The 13,780-nt window shown below is 50.4% G+C and overlaps 1 protein-coding gene across 1 annotated transcript in view; it reads right to left on the bottom strand.

The window, feature by feature from the left end:
- The window catches only part of BCKDHA (branched chain keto acid dehydrogenase E1 subunit alpha), a 48,406-nt gene that overhangs the window by 3,446 nt on the left and 31,180 nt on the right, over positions 1 to 13,780 (bottom strand). Inside the window, exons 4-6 of the mRNA XM_063937837.1 lie at positions 8,372 to 8,480; positions 8,115 to 8,276; positions 181 to 387 (exon numbers count right to left, since the gene is read on the bottom strand). Coding sequence (XP_063793907.1) covers positions 181 to 387; positions 8,115 to 8,276; positions 8,372 to 8,480 — 478 coding nt within the window. The remainder of the gene's footprint in view (positions 1 to 180; positions 388 to 8,114; positions 8,277 to 8,371; positions 8,481 to 13,780) is intronic.

Genomic DNA, 13,780 nt, shown 5'->3' with positions numbered 1-13,780 from the left:
TACGCTACAGGAGTTGCGCTACTATTTTATTCCTTTACGGTCCAGTCCACTCACAGACTATACCAGGAGTAAACCTATGTGGGTCAGAGGAGGAGATGTCTAAGGCTCCTGTACTGCACAGAGTTACCCAGTATTTCCAGTGTTCCCATCATGGATGAAAGAGACACATCTGGCACTCACCAATGCCATCTCCACGGTACTGCTCGTTGGTCGGGGTAGAGATCGCGTATCCGTTGTTCCTGCAGAAGAAGATCACCGGACACTCTAACGTGGCGGAAAAGTTAAAAGCAGCGTGAGCATCTCCTTCACTGGCGGCTCCTTCACCAAAATAGCAGATGACGGCGCGGTCTACGTTCTCACGCTTCATGGCGTACGCTGCACCCACAGCTATGAGAAAGCAACATATTCAGCGTATGAAACAAAACTGTACTGAGCAACAAAAATGACAAGACAGCTGGTTAAGTGGAGGTGTAGTGACAAAATTAGGTGTGCAGTGTCAGTACAGGAATAGTAGTGAGAGCTGCAGGACAGAGCTGTGTGTGCAGTGTCAGTACAGGAATAGTAGTGAGAGCAGCAGGACAGAGCTGTGTGTGCGGTGTCAGTACAGGAATAGTAGTGAGAGCTGCAGGACAGAGCTGTGTGTGCGGTGTCAGTACAGGAATAGTAGTGAGAGCTGCAGGACAGAGCTGTGTGTGCAGTGTCAGTACAGGAATAGTAGTGAGAGCAGCAGGACAGAGCTGTGTGTGCGGTGTCAGTACAGGAATAGTAGTGAGAGCTGCAGGACAGAGCTGTGTGTGCGGTGTCAGTACAGGAATAGTAGTGAGAGCTGCAGGACAGAGCTGTGTGTGCAGTGTCAGTACAGGAATAGTAGTGAGAGCTGCAGGACAGAGCTGTGTGTGCAGTGTCAGTACAGGAATAGTAGTGAGAGCTGCAGGACAGAGCTGTGTGTGCAGTGTCAGTACAGGAATAGTAGTGAGAGCTGCAGGACAGAGCTGTGTGTGCGGTGTCAGTACAGGAATAGTAGTGAGAGCTGCAGGACAGAGCTGTGTGCGGTGTCAGTACAGGAATAGTAGTGAGAGCTGCAGGACAGAGCTGTGTGTGCGGTGTCAGTACAGGAATAGTAGTGAGAGCTGCAGGACAGAGCTGTGTGTGCAGTGTCAGTACAGGAATAAAAGTGAGAGCTGCAGGACAGAGCTGTGTGTGCAGTGTCAGTGCAGGAATAGTAGTGAGAGCTGCAGGACAGAGCTGTGTGTGCAGTGTCAGTGCAGGAATAGTAGTGAGAGCTGCAGGACAGAGCTGTGTGTGCGGTGTCAGTATAGGAATAGTAGTGAGAGCTGCAGGACAGAGCTGTGGGTGCAGTGTCAGTACAGGAATAGTAGTGAGAGCTGCAGGACAGAGCTGTGTGCAGTGTCAGTACAGGAATAGTAGTGAGAGCTGCAGGACAGAGCTGTGTGTGCGGTGTCAGTACAGGAATAGTAGTGAGAGCTGCAGGACAGAGCTGTGTGTGCGGTGTCAGTACAGGAATAGTAGTGAGAGCTGCAGGACAGAGCTGTGTGTGCAGTGTCAGTACAGGAATAGTAGTGAGAGCTGCAGGACAGAGCTGTGTGTGCAGTGTCAGTACAGGAATAGTAGTGAGAGCTGCAGGACAGAGCTGTGTGTGCGGTGTCAGTACAGGAATAGTAGTGAGAGCTGCAGGACAGAGCTGTGTGTGCGGTGTCAGTACAGGAATAGTAGTGAGAACAGCAGGACAGAGCTGTGTGTGCGGTGTCAGTACAGGAATAGTAGTGAGAGCTGCAGGACAGAGCTGTGTGTGCGGTGTCAGTACAGGAATAGTAGTGAGAGCTGCAGGACAGAGCTGTGTGTGCAGTGTCAGTACAGGAATAGTAGTGAGAGCTGCAGGACAGAGCTGTGTGTGCGGTGTCAGTACAGGAATAGTAGTGAGAGCTGCAGGACAGAGCTGTGTGTGCAGTGTCAGTACAGGAATAGTAGTGAGAGCTGCAGGACAGAGCTGTGTGTGCGGTGTCAGTACAGGAATAGTAGTGAGAGCTGCAGGACAGAGCTGTGTGTGTAGTGTCAGTACAGGAATAGTAGTGAGAGCTGCAGAACAGAGCTGTGTGTGCGGTGTCAGTACAGGAATAGTAGTGAGAGCTGCAGGACAGAGCTGTGTGTGCAGTGTCAGTACAGGAATAGTAGTGAGAGCTGCAGAACAGAGCTGTGTGTGCGGTGTCAGTACAGGAATAGTAGTGAGAGCTGCAGGACAGAGCTGTGTGTGCAGTGTCAGTACAGGAATAGTAGTGAGAGCTGCAGGACAGAGCTGTGTGTGCAGTGTCAGTACAGGAATAGTAGTGAGAGCTGCAGGACAGAGCTGTGTGTTCAGTGTCAGTACAGGAATAGTAGTGAGAGCTGCAGAACAGAGCTGTGTGTGCAGTGTCAGTACAGGAATAGTAGTGAGAGCTGCAGGACAGAGCTGTGTGTGCAGTGTCAGTACAGGAATAGTAGTGAGAGCTGCAGGACAGAGCTGTGTGTGCGGTGTCAGTACAGGGACAGTAGTGAGAGCTGCAGGACAGAGCTGTGTGTGCGGTGTCAGTACAGGAATAGTAGTGAGAGCTGCAGGACAGAGCTGTGTGTGCGGTGTCAGTACAGGAATAGTAGTGAGAGCTGCAGGACAGAGCTGTGTGTGCGGTGTCAGTACAGGGACAGTAGTGAGAGCTGCAGGACAGAGCTGTGTGTTCGGTGTCAGTACAGGAATAGTAGTGAGAGCTGCAGGAGAGAGCTGTGTGTGCAGTGTCAGTACAGGAATAGTAGTGAGAGCTGCAGGACAGAGCTGTGTGTGCGGTGTCAGTACAGGAATAGTAGTGAGAGCTGCAGGACAGAGCTGTGTGTGCAGTGTCAGTACAGGAATAGTAGTGAGAGCTGCAGGACAGAGCTGTGTGTGCGGTGTCAGTACAGGAATAGTAGTGAGAGCTGCAGAACAGAGCTTTGTGTGCAGTGTCAGTACAGGAATAGTAGTGAGAGCTGCAGGACAGAGCTGTGTGTGCAGTGTCAGTACAGGAATAGTAGTGAGAGCTGCAGGACAGAGCTGTGTGTGCGGTGTCAGTACAGGAATAGTAGTGAGAGCTGCAGAACAGAGCTGTGTGCGCGGTGTCAGTACAGGAATAGTAGTGAGAGCTGCAGGACAGAGCTGTGTGCGCGGTGTCAGTACAGGAATAGTAGTGAGAGCTGCAGGACAGAGCTTTGTGTTTAGTGTCAGTACAGGAATAGTAGTGAGAGCTGCAGGACAGAGCTGTGTGTGCAGTGTCAGTACAGGAATAGTAGTGAGAGCTGCAGGACAGAGCTGTGTGTGCAATGTCAGTACAGGAATAGTAGTGAGAGCTGCAGGATAGAGCTGTGTGTTTAGTGTCAGTACAGGAATAGTAGTGAGAGCTGCAGGACAGAGCTGTGTGTTTAGTGTCAGTACAGGAATAGTAGTGAGAGCTGCAGGACAGAGCTGTGTGTGCGGTGTCAGTACAGGAATAGTAGTGAAAGCTGCAGGACAGAGCTGTGTGTGCAGTGTCAGTACAGGAATAGTAGTGAGAGCTGCAGGACAGAGCTGTGTGTGCGGCGTCAGTACAGGAATAGTAGTGAGAGCTGCAGGACAGAGCTGTGTGTGCAGTGTCAGTACAGGAATAGTAGTGAGAGCTGCAGGACAGAGCTGTGTGTGCGGTGTCAGTACAGGAATAGTAGTGAGAGCTGCAGGACAGAGCTGTGTGTGCAGTGTCAGTACAGGAATAGTAGTGAGAGCTGCAGGACAGAGCTGTGTGTGCGGTGTCAGTACAGGAATAGTAGTGAGAGCTGCAGGACAGAGCTGTGTGTTCAGTGTCAGTACAGGAATAGTAGTGAGAGCTGCAGAACAGAGCTGTGTGTGCGGTGTCAGTACAGGAATAGTAGTGAGAGCTGCAGGACAGAGCTGTGTGTGCAGTGTCAGTACAGGAATAGTAGTGAGAGCTGCAGGACAGAGCTGTGTGTGCGGTGTCAGTACAGGGACAGTAGTGAGAGCTGCAGGACAGAGCTGTGTGTGCGGTGTCAGTACAGGAATAGTAGTGAGAGCTGCAGGACAGAGCTGTGTGTGCAGTGTCAGTACAGGAATAGTAGTGAGAGCTGCAGGACAGAGCTGTGTGTGCGGTGTCAGTACAGGGACAGTAGTGAGAGCTGCAGGACAGAGCTGTGTGTGCGGTGTCAGTACAGGAATAGTAGTGAGAGCTGCAGGACAGAGCTGTGTGTGCAGTGTCAGTACAGGAATAGTAGTGAGAGCTGCAGGACAGAGCTGTGTGTGCAGTGTCAGTACAGGAATAGTAGTGAGAGCTGCAGGACAGAGCTGTGTGTGCGGTGTCAGTACAGGAATAGTAGTGAGAGCTGCAGGACAGAGCTGTGTGTGCAGTGTCAGTACAGGAATAGTAGTGAGAGCTGCAGGACAGAGCTGTGTGTGCAGTGTCAGTACAGGAATAGTAGTGAGAGCTGCAGGACAGAGCTGTGTGTGCAGTGTCAGTACAGGAATAGTAGTGAGAGCTGCAGGAGAGAGCTGTGTGTGTGCAGTGTCAGTACAGGAATAGTAGTGAGAGCTGCAGGACAGAGCTGTGTGTGCAGTGTCAGTACAGGAATAGTAGTGAGAGCTGCAGGACAGAGCTGTGTGTGCAGTGTCAGTACAGGAATAGTAGTGAGAGCTGCAGGACAGAGCTGTGTGTGCGGTGTCAGTACAGGAATAGTAGTGAGAGCTGCAGGACAGAGCTGTGTGTGTAGTGTCAGTACAGGATAGTAGTGAGAGCTGCAGGACAGAGCTGTGTGTGCAGTGTCAGTACAGGAATAGTAGTGAGAGCTGCAGGACAGAGCTGTGTGTGCAGTGTCAGTACAGGAATAGTAGTGAGAGCTGCAGGATAGAGCTGTGTGTGCGGTGTCAGTACAGGAATAGTAGTGAGAGCTGCAGGACAGAGCTGTGTGTGCAGTGTCAGTACAGGAATAGTAGTGAGAGCTGCAGGACAGAGCTGTGTGTGCAATGTCAGTACAGGAATAGTAGTGAGAGCTGCAGGATAGAGCTGTGTGTTTAGTGTCAGTACAGGAATAGTAGTGAGAGCTGCAGGACAGAGCTGTGTGTTTAGTGTCAGTACAGGAATAGTAGTGAGAGCTGCAGGACAGAGCTGTGTGTGCAGTGTCAGTACAGGAATAGTAGTGAGAGCTGTAGGACAGAGCTGTGTGTGCAATGTCAGTACAGGAATAGTAGTGAGAGCTGCAGGATAGAGCTGTGTGTTTAGTGTCAGTACAGGAATAGTAGTGAGAGCTGCAGGACAGAGCTGTGTGTTTAGTGTCAGTACAGGAATAGTAGTGAGAGCTGCAGGACAGAGCTGTGTGTGCAGTGTCAGTACAGGAATAGTGGTGAGAGCTGCAGGACAGAGCTGTGTGTTTAGTGTCAGTACAGGAATAGTAGTGAGAGCTGCAGGACAGAGCTGTGTGTTTAGTGTCAGTACAGGAATAGTAGTGAGAGCTGCAGAACAGAGCTGTGTGTGCAGTGTCAGTACAGGAATAGTAGTGAGAGCTGCAGGACAGAGCTGTGTGTGCAGTGTCAGTACAGGAATAGTAGTGAGAGCTGCAGGACAGAGCTGTGTGTGCAGTGTCAGTACAGGAATAGTAGCGAGAGCTGCAGGACAGAGCTGTGTGTGCAGTGTCAGTACAGGAATAGTAGTGAGAGCTGCAGGACAGAGCTGTGTGTGCGGTGTCAGTACAGGAATAGTGGTGAGAGCTGCAGGACAGAGCTGTGTGTGCAGTGTCAGTACAGGAATAGTAGTGAGAGCTGCAGGACAGAGCTGTGTGTGCAGTGTCAGTACAGGAATAGTAGTGAGAGCTGCAGGACAGAGCTGTGTGTGCGGTGTCAGTACAGGAATAGTAGTGAGAGCTGCAGGACAGAGCTGTGTGTGCAGTGTCAGTACAGGAATAGTAGTGAGAGCTGCAGGACAGAGCTGTGTGTGCAGTGTCAGTACAGGAATAGTAGTGAGAGCTGCAGGACAGAGCTGTGTGTGCAGTATCAGTACAGGAATAGTAGTGAGAGCAGCAGGACAGAGCTGTGTGTTTAGTGTCAGTACAGGAATAGTAGTGAGAGCTGCAGGACAGAGCTGTGTGTGCGGTGTCAGTACAGGAATAGTAGTGAGAGCTGCAGGACAGAGCTGTGTGTGCGGTGTCAGTACAGGAATAGTAGTGAGAGCTGCAGGACAGAGCTGTGTGTTTAGTGTCAGTACAGGAATAGTAGTGAGAGCAGCAGGACAGAGCTGTGTGTGCGGTGTCAGTACAGGAATAGTAGTGAGAGCAGCAGGACAGAGCTGTGTTTGCGGTGTCAGTACAGGAATAGTAGTGAGAGCTGCAGGACAGAGCTGTGTGTGCGGTGTCAGTACAGGAATAGTAGTGAGAGCTGCAGGACAGAGCTGTGTGTGCAGTGTCAGTACAGGAATAGTAGTGAGAGCTGCAGGACAGAGCTGTGTGCAGTGTCAGTACAGGAATAGTAGTGAGAGCTGCAGGACAGAGCTGTGTGTGCAGTGTCAGTACAGGAATAGTAGTGAGAGCTGCAGGAAAGAGCTGTGTGTGCAGTGTCAGTACAGGAATAGTAGTGAGAGCAGCAGGACAGAGCTGTGTGTGCGGTGTCAGTACAGGAATAGTAGTGAGAGCAGCAGGACAGAGCTGTGTGTTTAGTGTCAGTACAGGAATAGTAGTGAGAGCTGCAGGACAGAGCTGTGTGTGCGGTGTCAGTACAGGAATAGTAGTGAGAGCAGCAGGACAGAGCTGTGTGTGCGGTGTCAGTACAGGAATAGTAGTGAGAGCTGCAGGACAGAGCTGTGTGTGCGGTGTCAGTACAGGAATAGTAGTGAGAGCTGCAGGACAGAGCTGTGTGTGCGGTGTCAGTACAGGAATAGTAGTGAGAGCTGCAGGACAGAGCTGCGTGTGCAGTGTCAGTACAGGAATAGTAGTGAGAGCTGCAGGACAGAGCTGTGTGTGCAGTGTCAGTACAGGAATAGTAGTGAGAGCTGCAGGACAGAGCTGTGTGTGCAGTGTCAGTACAGGAATAGTAGTGAGAGCTGCAGGACAGAGCTGTGTCTGCAGTGTCAGTACAGGAATAGTAGTGAGAGCTGCAGGACAGAGCTGTGTGTGCAGTGTCAGTACAGGAATAGTAGTGAGAGCTGCAGGACAGAGCTGTGTGTGCGGTGTCAGTACAGGAATAGTAGTGAGAGCTGCAGGACAGAGCTGCGTGTGCAGTGTCAGTACAGGAATAGTAGTGAGAGCTGCAGGACAGAGCTGTGTGTGCAATGTCAGTACAGGAATAGTAGTGAGAGCTGCAGGACAGAGCTGTGTGTGCAGTGTCAGTACAGGAATAGTAGTGAGAGCTGCAGGACAGAGCTGTGTCTGCAGTGTCAGTACAGGAATAGTAGTGAGAGCTGCAGGACAGAGCTGTGTGTGCAGTGTCAGTACAGGAATAGTAGTGAGAGCTGCAGGACAGAGCTGTGTGTGCGGTGTCAGTACAGGAATAGTAGTGAGAGCTGCAGGACAGAGCTGCGTGTGCAGTGTCAGTACAGGAATAGTAGTGAGAGCTGCAGGACAGAGCTGCGTGTGCAGTGTCAGTACAGGAATAGTAGTGAGAGCTGCAGGACAGAGCTGTGTCTGCAGTGTCAGTACAGGAATAGTAGTGAGAGCTGCAGGACAGAGCTGTGTGTGCAGTGTCAGTACAGGAATAGTAGTGAGAGCTGCAGGACAGAGCTGTGTGTGCGGTGTCAGTACAGGAATAGTAGTGAGAGCTGCAGGACAGAGCTGTGTGTGCGGTGTCAGTACAGGAATAGTAGTGAGAGCTGCAGGACAGAGCTGTGTGTGCGGTGTCAGTACAGGAATAGTAGTGAGAGCTGCAGGACAGAGCTGTGTGTGCAGTGTCAGTACAGGAATAGTAGTGAGAGCTGCAGGACAGAGCTGTGTGTGCGGTGTCAGTACAGGAATAGTAGTGAGAGCTGCAGGAAAGAGCTGTGTGTGCAGTGTCAGTACAGGCATAGTTAGTACAGAGCTGTGTGTGCGGTGTAACAGATGTGGTGCTACAATACAGTAACAGTCACCTTGTGGTATCTGTGTTGCTAGTGGGGAGGAGATGGTCACAAAATTCAGATCTTTACAGCCGTAATGCACAGGCATTTGTCTCCCCTTGCCGGTGTCTGAGGCATTTCCGTAGCACTGTGCCATGAACATATCTAGAGGATATCCCCTATACATCAGGACCCCTACAGAATAAAAACAATAATACAACAGCAAAAGCTTAAACACAGGGTAAACAGATACTGCAGGATTTATGATTACTCTACAGATGGCAACTCACCTGCCTCCCGGTACTGCCCAAATACAAGGTCCGTGTCATTAAGAGCAGCTGCACTGCCCACATGTGTCCCCTCCTCTCCGTAGTTTGTCATATAGAAAGAAATTCTCCCCTGCAAGGGAAATAATAAGATTTTAAACCTACCGGTAAATCTATTTCTCCTAGTCCGTAGAGGATGCTGGGGACTCCGTAAGGACCATGGGGTATAGACGGGCTCCGCAGGAGATAGGGCACCTAAAAAGAACTTTTACTATGGGTGTGCACTGGCTCCTCCCTCTATGCCCCTCCTCCAGACCTCAGTTAGAGAACTGTGCCCAGAGGAGATGGACAATACAAGGCAGGATTTAGCAATCCAAGGGCAAGATTCATACCAGCCCACACCAATCATACCATGTAACCTGGAACATACATAACCAGTTAACAGTATGAACAAAAGCAACAGTAACGGTCCAAGACCGATGTCAACTGTAACATAACCCTTATGTAAGCAACAACTATATACAAGTCTTGCAGAGTTTCCGCACTGGGACGGGCGCTCCAGCATCCTCTACGGAATAGGAGAAATAGATTTACCGGTAGGTTTAAAATCTTATTTTCTCTTACGTCCTAGAGGATGCTGGGGACTCCGTAAGGACCATGGGGTTTATACCAAAGCATCCAATCGGGCGGGAGAGTGCGTATGACTCTGCAGCACCGACTGAGCAAACGATAGGTCCTCATCAGCCAGGGTATCAAACTTGTAGAATTTAGCAAAAGTGTTTGACCCCGACCAAGTCGCCGCTCGGCAAAGTTGTAAAGCCGAGACGCCTCGGGCAGCCGCCCAAGAAGAGCCCACCTTCCTAGTGGAATGGGCCTTAACCGAATTTGGTACCGGCAATCCAGCCGTAGAGTGAGCCTGCTGAATCGTATTACAGATCCAGCGACCAATAGTCTGCTTTGAAGCAGGAGCGCCAATCTTATTGGCCGCATACAGGACAAACAGAGCCTATGTTTTCCTAATTCTAGCCGTCCTGGCTACATAAATCTTTAAGGCCCTGACGACATCCAGGGATCTGGAATCCTCCAGGTCATCGGTAGCCACAGGCACCACAATAGGTTGATTCATATGGAACGAAGAAACCACTTTAGGCAAAAATTGCGGACGTGTCCTCAATTCAGCTCGATCCACATGAAAAATCAAGTAGGGGCTCTTGTGTGAGAGAGCCGCCAATTCTGACACTCGCCTTGCTGATGCTAAGGCCAACAACATGACCACCTTCCAGATAAGAAATTTCAACTCAACCTTGTTAAGCGGTTCAAACCAGTGTGATTTTAGGAACTTCAACACCACGTTCAGGTGCCATGGTGCCACTGGAGGCACAAAAGGGGGCTGGATGTGCAGCACTCCCTTTACAAACGTCTGGACTTCTGGAAGAGAAGCCAATTCCTTCTGAAAGAAAATCGAGAGGGCCGAAATCTGTACCTTAACCGAGCCTAATTTCAGGCCCATATCCACTCCTGTCTGTAGGAAGTGGAGAAGACGACCCAGATGAAAATCTTCCGTAGGTGCATTCTTGGTCTCACACCAAGACACATACTTTCGCCAGATACGGTGATAATGTTTTATCGTCACCTCCTTCCTAGCCTTTATTAAAGTAGGGATGACCTCTTCCGAAATCCCCTTTTTTGCTAGGATTAGGCGTTCAACCGCCATGCCGTCAAACGTAACCGCGGTAAGTCTTGAAATACACAGGGCCCCTGCTGCAACAGGTCTTCCCTCAGAGGAAGAGGCCAGGGGTCTCCTGTGAGCATCTCTTGTAGATCCGAGTACCAGGCCCTTCGAGGCCAGTCTGGGACAACGAGTATCGTCTGTACTCTTCTTCGTCTTATGATCCTCAACACTTTCGTGATGAGAGGAAGAGGAGGAAACACGTAGACCGATTCGAACACCCACGGTGTTACCAGTGTGTCTACTGCTACTGCCTGAGGGTCCCGAGACCTGGCGCAATACCTCCGAAGTTTTTTGTTGAGGCGTGACGCCATCATGTCTATTTGAGGAGTTCCCCAAAGACGTGTTACGTCTGCAAAGACTTCTTGATGAAGTCCCCACTCTCCTGGATGGAGATCGTGTCTGCTGAGGAAGTTTGCTTCCCAGTTGTCCACTCCCGGAATGAAGACAGCCGACAGAGCGCTTACATGATTTTCCGCCCAGCGAAGTATCCTTGTGGCTTCCGCCATCGCGACTCTGCTTCTTGTCCCGCCTTGGCGGTTCACATGAGCCACTGCTGTGACATTGTCTGATTGAATCAGAACCGGTAGGTTTCGAAGAAAACTCTCCGCTTGTCGAAGGCCGTTGTAAATGGCCCTGAGTTCCAACACATTGATGTGTAGACAGGACTCCTGGTCTGACCAAAGACGCTGAAAAGTCTTTCCCTGTGTGACCGCTCCCCATCCTCGGAGGCTCGCGTCCGTGGTAACCAGGATCCAGTCCTGAATCCCGAACCGGCGACACTCCAGCAGGTGAGCACTTTGCAACCACCACAGGAGGGACACTCTGGTTCCTGGGGACAGAGTTATTTTCCGATATAAGTGCAGATGGGACCCGGACCACTTGTCCAGAAGGTCCCATTGAAAAGTCCTTGCATGGAACCTTCCGAAGGGAATGGCCTCGTAGGCCGCCACCATTTTCCCCAGAACTCGAGTGCATTGGTGAACTGACACCCTTTTCGGTTTTAGCAGGTCTCTGATCAAGTTCTGGATGTCTTGGGCTTTCTCTATTGGGAGAAAGACCTTCATTTGTTCCGTATCCAGTATCATACCTAGGAACGGTAGTCGAGTTGTCGGTGACTTCGGTAGATTTAGAATCCAACCGTGTTGCTGAAGCACTCTCAGAGAGAGCGCCACTGCTCAGCAATTTCTCCTTTGATCTCGCTTTTATCAGGAGATCGTCCAAGTATGGGATAATTGTGACTCCATGCTTGCGCAGGACCACTATCATTTCCGCCATTATCTTGGTGAAAATCCTCGGGGCCGTGGAAAGTCCAAACGGCAACGTCTGAAATTGGTAATGACAATCCTGTACAGCGAATCTCAGGTATTCCTGATGGTGGGCATATATGGGGACATGAAGGTACGCATCCTTTATGTCCAGAGACACCATACACTCCCCCTCCTCCATGTTGGCTATTATTGCTCTGAGAGATTCCATTTTGAATTTGAATCTTTTTATGTACAGGTTTAGGGATTTCAGATTCGAAATCGGTCTGACCGTACCGTCCGGTTTCGGGACCACAAATAGGGTTGAATAGTAACATCTTCCCTGCTGGTGCAGGGGAACCTTGATTATCACCTGCTGTATACACAGCGTTTGAATTGCAGCTAACACTACATCCCTTTCCGATGTGGTAGCTGGTAGGGCCGATTTGAAAAATCGGCGCGGGGGCACCTCCTCGAATTCCAATTTGTATCCCTGGGAAACTATTTCCAACACCCAGGGATTCAGGTCCGAACTGACCCAGGCCTGACTGAAAAGTCGAAGACGTGCCCCCACCGGTGCGGACTCCCTCAGGGGAGCCCCAGCGTCATGCTGTGGTTTTTGGAGCAGCCGGGGAGGACTTTTGTTCCTGGGCACCTGCCGAAGCAGGTGCTCTCTTGCCTCTGCCCTTACCTCTGGCGAGGAAAGAGGATCCCCGACCTCTTTTGGACTTGTGCGACCGAAAGGACTGCATCTGATAGGGTGTTGCTTTCTTTTGCTGTTGGGGAATATATGGTAAAAAATTTGATTTACCTGCTGTAGCTGTGGAAACCATGTCCGTCAGCCCATCCCCAAACAATACATCACCCTTATAGGGTAGCACTTCCATATGTTTTTTGGAATCCGCATCACCCATCCATTGGCGAGTCCATAAGGATCTTCTCGCTGAGATAGACATGGCATTGGCCCTAGAAGCTAGCAATCCAATGTCCCTTTAAGCATCCCTCATAAATAAGACTGCGTCTTTTATATGGGCTAGAGTTAGGAATATAGTATCCTAATCCATAGTATCAAATTGATCTGTCAGCTCATCTGTCCAAGCTGCAATTGCGCTACACACCCATGCCGACGCCATCGTCGGTCTTAACACAGCACCCGTATGAGAATAAATACCCTTTAAGGTAGTTTCTTGCCTGCGATCTGCAGGGTCCTTAAGGGCCGCTGTGTCAGGAGACGGTAGCGCCACTTTCTTGGACAAGCGCATCAGGGCCTTTTCCACAGTGGGGGGTGATTCCCAAATCTCCCTGTCCTGCTTAGGGAAGGGGTATGCCATAAAAATTCTTTTGGGTATCTGCGGTTTCTTATCCGGAGTCTCCCAAGCTTTTCCAAAGAACTCATTTAATTCATGAGATGTGGGAAAATTAATAATCTGTTTCTTTTCCTTAAACATGTGTACCCTTGTGTCGGGGACCGAGGGTTCATCCACAATATGCAACACATCCCTTATTGCCACAATCATACACTGAATGGTTTTAGTCACCCTAGGGTGCAATTTTACTTCGTCATAGTCGACACTGGAATCAGAATCCGTGTTGGTAGTAGTGTCTTGTGTTAAGGGACGCTTTTGAGACCCAGACGGGCCCTGTGAGTCGGTCCAATCTGAAGATTGACCGCCTGATGTCCCCCCTAAACCAGCCTTATCAAGCCTTTTATGTAAAGACACCACACTTGCATGCAACGTATGCCACATGTCCATCCAATCTGGAGTCGGCACAACCGACGGGGACATACCACTCATTTGCTCCACCTCCTCCTTGGAGAAGCCTTCCGCCTCAGACATGTAGACACACACGTACCGACACCCCACACACACAGGGATTAACCTATAAGGGGACAAAACCCCAACCAGGTCCTAAGGAGACACAGAGAAAGAGTATGCCAGCACACACCAGCGCTTAACAACACTGGAAGAAATATATATATCCAGATAGCGCTTTTTTATATATATTATGTCAATTCCCACTCACTGCGTCGCCAAAGTGCCCCCCTCCTCTTTTTTACAGCCTGTGTTCAGCAGAGGAGAGACCAGGGAGCCAGCGTTTTCTTTCTCATGCAGCTTCTGTGGAGAAAATGGCGCTGGTTAGTGCTGAGGATCAAGCCCCGCCCACCCGACGGCGGGCTTCGGTCCCAGTGATTTTTCAATAAAATGGCGGGGGATCAGCGATTTACTGCCTCCGCAGTCTAATGCCACTGTTTTGTGCCAAAATGTGAGGTTTATTGCTGCCCAGGGCGCCCACCCCTGCACCCTTCAGTGCTGCTCTGTGTGTGTGTGACTGGGAGCAATGACGCGCAGCTTACCGCTGCGCACCTTACCTCATGAAGATCTGATGTCTTCTGCCGCCTAAGATGTCTTCTGTCTTCTCTATCCGCTTCTACCTTCGGCATCTGTGAGGAGGACG

This window comes from Pseudophryne corroboree, chromosome 8, assembly GCF_028390025.1.
Source record: "Pseudophryne corroboree isolate aPseCor3 chromosome 8, aPseCor3.hap2, whole genome shotgun sequence".
NCBI lineage: Eukaryota > Metazoa > Chordata > Amphibia > Anura > Myobatrachidae > Pseudophryne > Pseudophryne corroboree.
Note: the sequence above shows the minus strand (reverse complement) of the source record. Positions and strands in the feature narration are given on the sequence as shown.